This window comes from Myotis yumanensis, unplaced genomic scaffold (assembly GCF_028538775.1).
Source record: "Myotis yumanensis isolate MYYU_CA2020_CCGP unplaced genomic scaffold, mMyoYum1.0.hap1 SCAF_3, whole genome shotgun sequence".
In the NCBI taxonomy this organism is placed as follows: Eukaryota; Metazoa; Chordata; class Mammalia; order Chiroptera; family Vespertilionidae; genus Myotis; species Myotis yumanensis.
The window spans coordinates 32,361,043-32,374,210 of record NW_027223754.1 but is presented as its reverse complement, the minus strand read 5'-3'; the positions used below and the strand labels follow the sequence as shown (position 1 = coordinate 32,374,210).

Here is a 13,168-nt window from a genome sequence, read left to right as displayed (position 1 = left end):
AGTTTTGGTAAAGATTTAATATATGTTTCTATTCAAAAGATCAAACTTCCAAAACAGATATTTTATATATTTCATTATCACAACTCAACACTTGATTAACATCAAAGTGTTTTTCATAATCTTTAAAAATATAAAGTACTTCCAGGTAAATTGAATGTCTTGGTCTAGCAGTATTCAGAAAATTAAAAAATAGGAGCAAAGTTTCTTTTTTTATATATTTAGATTAAAATTCTCAAAAATATTGTTACCTGAAATTATGATGAGGTGTTATTGTGCTCCCTCTTGTGGCTACTGCAGGAACTGTATTTAATATTATTTTTATCTGGAAAAACAACTTTGACCTTCATATTTTCATGCTGTTTGGAGAATTTCTTGGTCATAATCGTTATCACAAGCACAATAAATTATGAGAATAAATTATGTTTGTCCTATAGTCAGTGTTTAAGGAAACACATCAAGAATGAATTTCAGATACCAGGTTGATCTGAGGAGCTTTATTAACAGAATTTTAAAACCTCAAATTCCTCACTTCTGAAAGAGAACACATGGAAGTAAGAAACGCTTGGCACACAGCTTCATCTAGAATTCTTATTCTTGTTTCCGTGGGAGAGAATGGTTGGCTTGAAGCAATAACAGGGTGAAGGGAGCATAATGTAGGGGTTCGGTGTTGAAAAAGAGTGTAAATTAAGTAAAAGTTGAAAGAAGGTTATAATCCAGTATTTAAGTGCATTTATTATTTTTAAAATATATTCTATCACTTTTAACTTTAATTTCTTCTCCCCAAAGCCACAACAGCATACATATATATGATTTTTGATTCACACATCTTATCAATGTGTACATTTTCTGTACATACATACTTGTGTTAAAGTTTAATTTTAAAGCAGGCACAATAAAAGATTAACAACAATGACAAAATAAACAATTATAACATCACATCTTCATAGAAGTTATGTGAATGTGGCATTGTTAAGTAAAATAAGGGTTACTGTACACATGCACTTTGATGCTCCCACAGTTGATATGATAACCAAGATGGCTACAAGTGACTAACAGGCATGTAGCATATGCAGCGCGGATACACGAGAAAAGGGATGATTCACTTTCTGGGTGAAATGGAGTGAGGTGACGGAAAATTTCATCATGTTACACATGAACAGTGCACAATTTAAAACATGAGTTATTTATTGCTGGAGTTTTCTATTGAATATATATTTTAAATATGTTTTATATTGATTTTAGAGCGAGAAGAAGGGAGGAGAGAGAAAGAAACATCAATGTGAGAGGGCTGCCTCCTCCTGCCCCCTACTCGGGATTGAGCCCACAACCCAGGCATGTGCCCTGAGCAGGAATCAAACCAGCAGCCTCTTGGTACATTGGTTGATGCTCAACCACTGAACCACACTGGCGGGGCTCCATTTAATATTTTTGAACCATGGTTGACCCCAGGTAACTGAAACTGTGGAAAAGTGAAACCATGCATAAGGACACTACTGTAGTTTGCTGTAGGAGAGGGACTTCAAACATCCAACAAGGGGTTATATGAACAATAGAGAACCTCTTAGATAATGGAATATTTCTCATATTCTTGCTATTATTCTCTAGTTTTATGTAAAAAAAACAACACAAAACTGAGTTCAATAAACGGTCCTCTTTTACTATAGGTCTTGTGCATTTTAGAAGCCTTTGGACATGCTAAGACAACTCTTAATGACCTGTCCAGTTGCTTCATAAAGTATTTCGAACTGCAATTCTGCGAGAGGAAAAAACAGTTAACTGGAGGTAAGTTTGAAATGAGCAAAGGGAGGTCTCACTTGCTACCAGAAGAGGGCAGAGGAACACAGGACAGTAAGAGAGAATGCTGTGCATGCCTGTGTGTGTGCACATGCGCGGGCATATCTGAGCCTTCAGGTTATGAGTTCTAAAATTGTTTTGAATTAAAAATAATATTTTGAAATGAGAGGTGAGTTTTTAAGATGATTATTGTATAAACTATATAATATGGAACCAAACCAAAAAGAGCTGAAATGAATCATATTTGCTGAACATAGAAATGAACTGAAATATGTACTCAAAATATATTATAATGTGAGTATATAATTTCTTCATACAACACACACTACAATCTCTTGAAAAAGAATGGAATCTATATTTTTAAATGATTGAATTAAAACAAATCAAAATATTACAGTAATCACCACCAAACCCAAAGAGACTGTTTCTTGGTTTAAATATTTACTGTGTACTTTATGAAAACCCCCTACTTTAAATTCAACTCATTTGGAATTCAGTTAGAATTTTACATCTTTCTAATCAAAACAAATTATCCATGCAAATGAACAATATAAGTGTAATTGCAGATGGAATGCCTAGTCTACTTAGAGGAATCAACTATTTTACAAAAGTTTTATAATAGTTGTTAGCATACAAATATTTGCTAATTTAATGATTTTTGAAAGATATCAATTTTATTTGGCATTTTCAAGTTACTCTGTCTTCCCTTCAGAAACTAAAAGTTAGTTTTGACCACAGTTTAGAAACAAAAATCTGTATTTTGCCTGAGTTTATGTCAAAATCAAATATTTACTAAGTGAAATTTGGTTTAAAAATGCATAAAAGAGGCAAAAAAAGATAATTTTGGTTGTCAAGAACAGAGGCTTAAATTTTGCAATAGGAAAGTTTTTTGTTTTTTATTTTAATCCATGGCTAAGAGCTCTATTTGAAGATCTGCTCTAGGGGGACCTCAGGGGAGAAAGGTCTTGAGGCACCAATGTCTTTATGTGTGGTTTTATGACACCCCAGTGAAACTGTTCCTCCAGGTGAAAGGCACAGCTTAAACACTCTGTGACCGTAATTTCCCCCTGAGCCTTCAGTGGCCAGTGGTTGGAGCCATAGAAGTGAAGGGGGTAGGACATTCCAAAAGCTGTGCTTCATCCCCTTGTCACTCCAATGTGTGACCCAAAGTTAAGTACAATGGGCGGCATTTGGAGCTTGTTAAAATGTAGACACCCCGGCCCAATTGTGGACCTGCTGATTGGGACTCAGTGAAATCTGAGAGACACTTTTGTAGCCCAACCCAAGTAAAGCTGGACACTCATGTTGATGCATAACTGGCCTAAAGGAGAAATCGCTTGTCTGGGCATCAGTCACATGACTTTTTCCACCCTTTCCATTGGATACTCCCTTTACCGAGGTCAGAATGTACTAAATGGCTATGAAGGTCTTACCCATTACTGATTTTGTTTAATAATTTGACATGTCCTCTTCTCCAGGAATGTTAATTTATAAAATTATTATACACACATATAAGAAAGCACTAGAAAACGCTGCAGTGAGCACTTACATATGGAGGCTTCTTTAATCAGCAGTCTCTATTAGCACGCAGTCCCACACAGCTTCAGCATAATCGCATCCACAAATACCTCTCACGCGGCTTCTGCAGGCAGCACACTGTGACACAGCGATAATAAATATTCATAAAGATGAACCTGAGGCACTTGTAGATTCCACAGTGCCCTCAGAGTCATTAAGGAGTGATGAGCATCATTTCTGTATACTTTGAGCATTGTGCGTAATCGAATTTATTCTCCTCTTAGGAAAACAGCAATGCAGGCTCCCGTGTAGGTAGGTAGGCAGTCTCCACCTTTCTCCACTTCCCATATTGTTTTTCTACTCATTCTGTTCTCCTAATTAGAACCCTTAATTCAATTCCTAGTGCCTATCTTTGCTGGGTACTTCCTTCCTGATTTTTTTTAAAATTCTGGCCAAATGATATTGTGGAGGTTTTTAAAAATTTTATGAATGAAACAACTACTAACAAATAAACAGCAAACCAATAAATAAGGCCAGTGCTAATTGAGACTACATTAATAGAAGCAGAATGCCTAGAACATAAGTGGTAGGGGAAAAGGTCAGACTGCGAGTTCAGTTCTTTGTTTCCTGTATTTAAGAGGAAAAATAGAGCATGTATTCAGAAAATGTTTATCAGGGAAGTGAAAATTGAAGTGCCATGTGTTTGGAGCGAGCTTTGAAGAAAGTAAACACGTTTACACTGAAGAGAAAAAGACTCAGGGAAATATGACAGCTGTTTTCAAATATCTGCTACTGTGGGAAGGGTCATGCGTACACAGATGCAGTATGCATACCTTAAAAAGTTGGTGAGTGTTCCAGAGAAGGAGTATTTTCACTTAATCACAAGAACTTTCCACCTTACTTCCTTGTGATTGCCAAGTGCTTTCTCACCCTGACACTGGGCGCCTTCGAGCAGGATGGAAGAGGTGACACCAACCATGTTAAAATAGCCTGACCTGAGGTAGGACACCAGGACCAGATTATTCTAAAGATGCTGCCCACTGCTTTACATGCTCTGAATTCAAATACGAAGGACTCTGTTACCTGCTGACTGGAGGTTCTAATGTCCAGTGGAGGGACTGGACAGCATTTATTGTGTCCAGTGCCTGTCAGCAGAGAACAAACAGAGTCGATATATGGATGGGATATAGTGTGTTCCTGTCCCAGAGCTATAGGGATGAAGTCCATTGATGGCAGAGATCCTGTCTGCCCTGGTTTGTAGTAAACATGCATTAACTATCCATTGGGTTAATGAATCTAAGGAATGGGCATTGTAAAGGAACAATAAACTGAAACAGTCATTATTCAGTTCAGGGAGGAAATTGCGAAAAACCACCATGCACTCATTCCTGCCAACGAAGGACACATTACTGAAATAGATAAGGAAGGTTATCAATAATTAACTCTGGATTAGTTTTTAAATCAGAGCCAAGGTTTTTTTTTTTTTTTTTTTTCATAATTAGAGTTTGTGTCTGCTAAGAATAGAACCACATTCTCTTTTCATAGAGCAGTTTATCACGTTGGAATGGGCGAGGCAGAAATATGCTGAAGGGTCTACAAAGGGAAGACGACCCAGAGTCCACGTGTAAAACGTGAAGAATAGTTGGCTTCTTATCTTTTCTGTGCCCCAAAGACACCTGCATATATTTAAGTAGATATTGAAATTTATTAACAATTGGAAATGTCTCCCAATGAATATGCCAAGGCTATGCTATCTATTTGGGAAACTGAAAGCTAACACAAATGAGATGGAAAATACATTAAGGCTTTTGCCTTGTCTTTTGTGAAATCTTGATTTTTTAAAAACAAACCAGAAGATAGTCTTTATCTTCGTTATTCTCATCAGTTATCCTTGCTATTATACTCTCAATTGGACTTCCTTTTAAAAGCTTCAGAGAGCTTTAATTGATCTTATCTCCTTTGAAGAGCAGCATCTTTTAGTGCAGACAGCCTGGGCTTTGGAGATAAGTCTTTTGGGTTTTAATGTAAAAAAAAAAAAAAAAAGGTTCACAACAGAATTCAAATGAGGCATTGTTTGAAAAGCACCCAGCCAGTGCCTGGTATACAGCGGGGCTCTAACTGGGGGCTCCTCCCTTTTGGAGTCCACAGGGAGCCTGGGACCTTTGTATCTTTTAATCCCTCGTTTTCTGATGGGGAAAGAGAAGTTTAGAGGGGCATGGAGATTGGCAATGTCAGATCCAGGACCAGTTCCCATACTTTGACTCCTAGTTGAGAACCTAGAATTAATGATTATTAATAATGAAGTCAACAGAAATGGCTAAGTGTGAAAGAGAATGTTTGATTATATTAATCAATAGTATGCTTCTGGTGATTGCTACTTAAAGGCATGATGGGGCTTCTGGGGAACAGGTCATGATTTATAACTAGGTGAATGGGGCAGGGTGAGAGTTGGTGCTGGAAGTCAAAAAGGCAGTGAAGACAGGCATTTGTTGTTCTTGAAGGAGAGAGAAGTTTATATCCTCTATTTTATGCCATATTGAACACAAATTGGAGCTCTCTAAAATACATTTCCTACATATAAAGTCTGTAAACATATATATTATGGTACCAAAACCTTTTGAGAAACATATATTCTCATGTGGATTACTGAAACGATGCAGGGTGACAAGTATATATCTATTCAAGAATATTTCTGACATAAAAGGTCTCAAATGGAAATTTGAATTTTGTGTTGTTTTATGTTTTCTTCCATCTAAAAGCTCCTTCAAGATACATATTTTTAAAAATGCTACTGATCAGACTCCTGCTAATCCATAGCAATTTTATTCACTGCTGGAGATGTGCTAACTAGGATGATTAGTAATTATACTGTTTTTGAATTTAGATGAAAGGTATTGAAGACACTCTTTGATATGGAATTCAATTAGATTTGAATGCTGCTTTAAATTAAGCCTGTATGTTGGTTGGGAAAAATGGGTGAAAGGCCAACCCTTTCTCGGAGTCTAGAAGCATGATGGTCAGAAAGTGACCACTCAGCCCCCCATTCTCACTCGATATTTCTTTAGCTGACGAGTAGACAATAACAGAAGGGAACAACTACCGCAGCTTATTTCCTTTGTGTATAGATTTTTTTTAAAAATGTTCTCTTGATCAGTTACTTTGTGGTTAATATTATTAACATTAAATAGAAAATGTTTTCAGCAAATAATATAGTTAGGAAGGCAGCAAAGAAAGGAAAATTTAATAATTTAGACCTCAGCTTGAAATTGCTAGTCACCTGACTTAAATACAGGTGGAGAAATGGAAAAGAAACTACACCATCTCATCCCAATTTTAAACTCATGAATTAAAGGGGTATTTTGAAGTGTCTTTCTTTATGCACTTTTGGCAACTTTTCTAAAGGTGTCTAATATTAATTTTCTTAATACTGTTTATTAATTTTGAGATTTTTTAAAACACTGATAATCATTCTGTTTGGCTAAATTGACCACTTACAATGTTTATAACAGGCACAACACTATAATAGTGGTTCCATTTGTGTACAGTCTTGCTGTATACAACCAAAGTTCCACACAAATGCAAGATGTTAATAATAGGGGAAACAGTATGTTAGAGAGGGAAGAGAGAGGGCATAATGGAACTCTCATAATTTTCTGCTTAATTTTTCTGACCCTAAAAAATTTCTCTGACAATAAAGTCTATTAATATTGTTTAGAAGAGGTCTGTGTTTGAAAAGATGCTGTATTATTATCTTTGCAGTTAACTCATATGTGTAAATTTATGGAAATGAAACTAATAATGCCATTTAACAGAATCACTTCTGTTTTCTTAACCAGCCAGAATTTATACATATATGCTAGAGAAATCCAGACTCATTTCACAACCCCTTGGCCAGAGCAACTTTCTCATTTTCTACTTGTTGATGGATGGGTTATCTGCTGAGGAGAAATATGGACTTCACCTTAATAATTTATGTGCACATCGGTAAGTGACTATATTTTCTAGCTAGTAGTTCTGCTTTCAAATTTTGATTGCATTTTAGCAATCTGAAATTTTATTTGTATTTTTTCAGAGAATAAATGCGACTAAAAGAGATTAATTGGATACTGTTATGTTAGGGCCATCTGTATAACAAAGTATAATCATTTATTGTTTGTTTAGGTGAAGTTTTGGTATGTGTATTAACTAATGTTTCTATTGTCCTAGTTTTCAGAGAAGAATAAAAACATGTGTAGATATGTAACTTTTATGTTCTTTTGGGTATTTTGGATATAACATTAGTTATGCATTCTTAAATTTTGGTAGTCTTTTGAAATAATGGGAAATATTTTTGGGGCGATTATTATTCATTAATAACAGATGAGGTTACATAATGGTTTAAGACGAACAGCACAAACACCTGGAGGCTGATTTTCTGCACTGGAGGCAGAAAGTATTTGTTACAATGAGGATGCATTGGTTACAGGGTGGTGATGGAGGTGAGGGGGTCATAAAGATATAAGAAGCAGACCAATGTTTCTGCGCTGTGAGCATTGCCACTACTGCATGATCCAAGCGGTCTCCCCAGAAGGGTTGGTCCAGGTCTTAATCAGGATGAGAACGAAACAATCAGGAGAGTAAATGCCATTCCGAAGTGGGTGGGAGAAGGGAGTAGGAGGGAGCTGATGTGCTGATCCAAGCTCACTCGTGAATTGGCGCATGGCACGGAAGAACTAGATTCTGACTGAGATAAGGAGTAATTTCCCATATCTGTTAATACCCGATTCATAATTAATAGGAAATTTGTTCTTGGGTTTGAGAAGAATAGTGTGAATTTTCATAATTTTGTGAGACGTTCTATGAGAAAACTTAAAGAATGCCTGGGGAGGAGAAGCAGGGCCTGAGGACTAGTTGTGCTGTTTTTGAGATTTGAAGGTGAAGGAGTTGAGTAGACAGTCAGATGGAGATGCCAAGTGCAAGCTGGAGTGAGAGGGATTTTTTCAGGGTGATGGGGCTGAGCTCCTAGAACTTGAGGGAAAAGCTACGGTACAAAGTCTACCTCGGTCATTCCTGTGGGTTGAATGATGGTGGGACATCAAGCCAGGGGGAGAGCATGAATGTGCTGTATCCTAATTCACCATGACATTGTTAATCACACTCATTCAGCTTCACACATATTACACAGATGTAATCACACATATTACATCCAGCAGCGTAGATATCGTTTGTCACTGCTTGTAGAAGTCCAGAAGTTAAGGCCTTGTCAAAACTGTATTCTATTTAAAGTAAAAGAGTCTTTGGGGGTATACTATCTCCCCAAACAACAGAGATTTAGGAGAAAAAGAAAAGCTAATATTGAAGTACAATATCCCACAGTTTAGTGACTTTAAAAAAAATAGAGATTCTAAGGTCGTAGGGCATTAGAAATGTCTTTATCCAATTCCCTCACTTCCTAAAAGAGGAAATCAAATCCAGGTCCCACGTAGGCTTGTGCTCAAAGGAATATATTCTACAGCAGCAGTATGGAAAAAGCCCCTTTCCTGGAATCAACTTCTGTTATTTCTACTCTGTCTCTCATGGGACATGTCCCTGGGAGGAAAAGCCTCAGACTGGGAACCACGGGTTAGCTGCTCAGGGGGAGGCTGTGAGGAAGAAAAGTTGGGATTCCTGTGTTCCTGATCTTTCTTACAGGCAAAACTCAAGGCTTAGAGCAGACCACCAGTTTAGAGTGCGCGCCTGGTGTGTTTATGTGTGTGCGCGTGCACGGGTGTGTGCCTAGCGGTGTGGGCATACAGCACTGGAGAAAAAAAGGCAGCAATCTAATCTGCCATTCAAAGAAACCATTTAACTTCTTGGCCTGTGGTTTGGACCAGTCTTTTGAAGGATGTGAATGTGTGGGAGAAAACAAGCATCTCTTTATCAAGCGCCAGTTCTAACATCCATTTCTCTTTGCAAAAAGAGAGTTTGGAATCACTTAGGCTATTTAGAAAGTCAAACAGTCAGGGGTTGCTTTGTGAGGAGCTCCAACAGGAAAGAACTTGGCAAAATAATGAATAATTCAGTTCCCTTGAACAAAGAGGTTATTTTATTAAAATGTATTATACATGTCCAATGGGCACAAAACAACATTCCTCAATACAAATATACACCACCACTCCAGATTCATAAAAGTATCAGTGGGAACATTTGAACAATGAGAATTCCAGAGACAAATTATTATTTAATAAGAAAGCAAGTTATTTTGCAAATTATAATACTCTGCCTACCACAGTAATTGTGTGTTTTATGTTAAGTGGGTCTTCTCACAGTTACACTATTGGTGTACCTTCTCACCATTCAGTGCTACTAACGTTCATTTGAGGAGTTTGACCTGAGGTCTCATCTTTTGTTTAGTAATTATGTATATGAAGTACCATAATTTGGGAAGTTGTTTGGCTTGTTCACAGTATAAATGTGAACTTGCTACCTTTATAACCTTTCACAAATTGATGATCCTTCTGAGTCTTCTTAAAACAGTACACACAGATAAAGTGTATCACCATATAGATATCTATATCTATATATATATATATATATATATATATAGATATCTATATATATATGCCTATATATATATAGATATCTATATATATATATCCCCACACATATACATCTAAATACCTACACGTGTGTATATATAAACACTATTATTGAGGGCTATCCATATCACATCACTTATCTGATTTTCTTTAAAAAGATGTGGACATATATTTTAAATGGAACCAACCAGCCCCTACATTACCATCTGCAAGTCCTTTGCTTACTCAATACTCATTCCACAGTGCATTTTGTCGTGAAATTTTGTTACTCTATCTTGAGTCTTAAACAGTACAAAAATTGAAAGTTTGCTTTCTTCAAATGCATTTTTTCTCTTTATTAAAATCAAATTATTACGTACATGAAAGAAACATGTAACAGTAACTATGATCTGAAGATACTCATTTATCACATGTTCTTATGTGATTAGAACTCCAGAGGAGAAAAAGGCAACATGGTTTTAGTTGATGCTTTCTAATGAAAGCTGGAGGTTTTGTAACTTTGAGTCTGTTTTTGGAAGTAAAACTTTTCAAAGTATGACATGAAATTTATGGAGGTTTACTTCTGTGCTATTGCACCAAAAAATACTCTTCTGTTTGTAAAAAAATGGGACAATATCTGGAAAAAGCAGAAAATACTCTGTTCAATTCTAGAATATAAATGGTACAGGTATAGGCATCAGCTCCTATAGCTTAACTGCATGTAAACAACATTTATAATACTGCTCATGGAATCTTTCTCTACAGATTGTAAAACCAGAGGGGAAAGTCTCTAGGTGTCTGACACTGAGCAGTGGCAGTAAGATTGCACTTATTGAGAATTTCCACTAGATGGTGAACTCCCCACAAAGTCAGACAGAAGCGAAGGGGAAAAAAATAAAAGCTCATTTCTAATGGTTTCTGTTTTATTTATGATTCTTCCTGTGATTTACTTTTGCCTTACATGGCTTTCTGTATTTCAAGTTCTATTTCAATTTTTGTATGAAATAATAACATTACATCTGAGGAATAAATGTAGTTTATGTTTGTGGGGATTGAGCTTTAAAGAAAATTAGAAATAGTAATGAATTGCTTATCTTCAGCCTCCTTTAAACAGCTTTTATGGGTTTAGTCCCAGAATGGTTGGGCTCCAGAATCCGAAGAAGTTCTTCCTAACCTCCCTTCATATTGAAATGATGGGAATGACATAATAACATTTCAGCAAAGGTCAGATTTTGAATGATACACTCAGCGCGAGCAATCGTTTGACTCAGAGCATGTGACCTGTTTCTAACCTTGTGTGCTCGTGAGAGGAAACTCTGAGTCACTAAGCACTTGGACATGTGACTGCTGCCCGGGAGTACACCTGTCACAGTGCTGCAGCCGTGAACTCTCAGCGAAAGTTCATTTTTGGATGAGGGTTTCTTATTCACATGGAACTTAACCTGAGGAAGTCTCACATAATTTTTTTTAAAAGATAAGGGTAAACTTAAATATTATTTGAGGATGCTTCTTCATGACTTTGTGATATAATAAAAGAGTTGACTGGCCACACATTTTAGACAAGCACAGCTTGAAGGGGCTCCCAAGACAAAGGTTCGAGATAGGGGGTATTATCATCTATGTCTAACTGACTCTATTAGTTATTTAAATGATGATCACAATGTAAGATATATAACTTACGGAGCACTTAGCATAAGCCAGGCGCTGTCCTAGTGCTCATCGCCTGTGTCTGGCTGAATCCTCGCCTGTCACTAAGCAGAGGGTGCAGCACCGTGCCTGTGTCTGCATCAGATAGACCAGGACATGAGGGTGGAGAGGTCACCCGGGAGCCACGTTTGAATCCAGGTCCGGCTGACTCTTAACCTCAGCCCTGCATTGCTCTGCAGCAGTGTTGTTACCCAGAAAACAGCAGCCACTGCCTTTGCATTCTTGTGTCAAGGCTATTTTTTTTTTTTATAAGAAAATGGAAGGGAAAGCACAAGGTCAACATCTGTGCTTAATGAAATTTAAAATTGGTTAGGCAAAAGTGACTTAGCACATTCTGGAGTTGTCATCTCTACCATAAAAGTCCATTTCGGGTCGCTTCTTTATTTGAAACCACAAGAGCTTGCATTTCTCTCTAGCTCAGGGGTGGGCAAACTTTTTGACTCAAAGGCCACAATGGGTTCTTAAACTGGACCGGAGGGCCGGAACAAAAGCATAGATGGAGTGTTTGTGTGAACTAATATAAATTCAAAGTAAACATCATTACATAAAAGGGTACGGCCTTTTTTTTTTTTTTTAGTTTTATTCATTTCAAACGGGCCGGATCCGGCCCGCGGGCCGTAGTTTGCCCATGGCCGCTCGAGCTGAAGGTTACAATATTGAGAATACGGAAAGGGTGGGATCATCTCGGTCAATAGACAGGTAAATTTCACTTGTGAAAAGCCAACAGGAAGGAGTGAGGGTCGGTGGCTTTTGTACTTCCTCCCATTCTTGAATTACATGCACTAGATGGTCAAGCACCATGCCTGCCTTCAGTTAGGAAAATAGAAAGTCACTCAGGGGAGAGCAAAATGCTGAGTATTGCTTTCTCTGTCAGTCAGGTAGATATAATAACACATTTTTAGGTTTATATGAGTGAATCTTTATGAATTCAAAGTACCCATTGAAGATCCCAAATTCAAAATGTTCTGAAAACCAATTTTTAACTCATATGTGACTTTTTTTTTTAAGTAACACAACCTGAACTCATTTGGGGCAAAATATAGACCTGAATTGATAGGAGTATTTTATAATCTTTATATATCTCACTTACTGAGAATATTCATATGTTTTTCCCAGAATTAAAAAGCTTAATTAGGGGATACTGCCCAGCCCCACAGGATATAAACATTACCCTAATTTTCAAAACCCTCCAAATTTCTGAATAACAGAGCGTATTTGTCTCTAAAAGTCTAGGATAAGGGCTGTGGCTTGCATAATTTAGTTTTTGTGGGTCTGAAAACATGGAAGTAGTTATGTTTCAAAGTGAAGACACATCCTACCCCAGGACCACAAGGCAAATGCTCACCGACAGTGATCTCCACATGGCTTCCCTGTCTCAGCAGGACCCGTCCACTTCAACACACTCTCTCCCCGTCCCCCCTCTTCATCTCTCTGTGTCTTCCTCTGTCTCTGTAGTCCCTCTGTCACTATACCTTTGAAATTGTTTCTTCTTTATAAATAAAAAGTATTTCATTGTATTGTACATTGTGAATAACTGCATTGAGCCACTACACAGGCATGGATTTAGAGAGCAATCCTTTGCCAGTGGTGGTGCTGTCCTTTGTAAATGGAGG

General features: G+C 37.2%; 1 protein-coding gene across 2 annotated transcripts in view; it reads left to right on the top strand.

Annotated features, from left to right (window-relative positions):
- Positions 1–13,168, top strand: part of MYO16 (myosin XVI) — a 533,335-nt gene that overhangs the window by 251,359 nt on the left and 268,808 nt on the right. For both annotated transcript variants that reach the window (XM_070408604.1, XM_070408603.1), the window contains exons 15-16: positions 1,665–1,782; positions 7,149–7,296. In XM_070408604.1, coding sequence (XP_070264705.1) covers positions 1,665–1,782; positions 7,149–7,296 — 266 coding nt within the window. The remainder of the gene's footprint in view (positions 1–1,664; positions 1,783–7,148; positions 7,297–13,168) is intronic.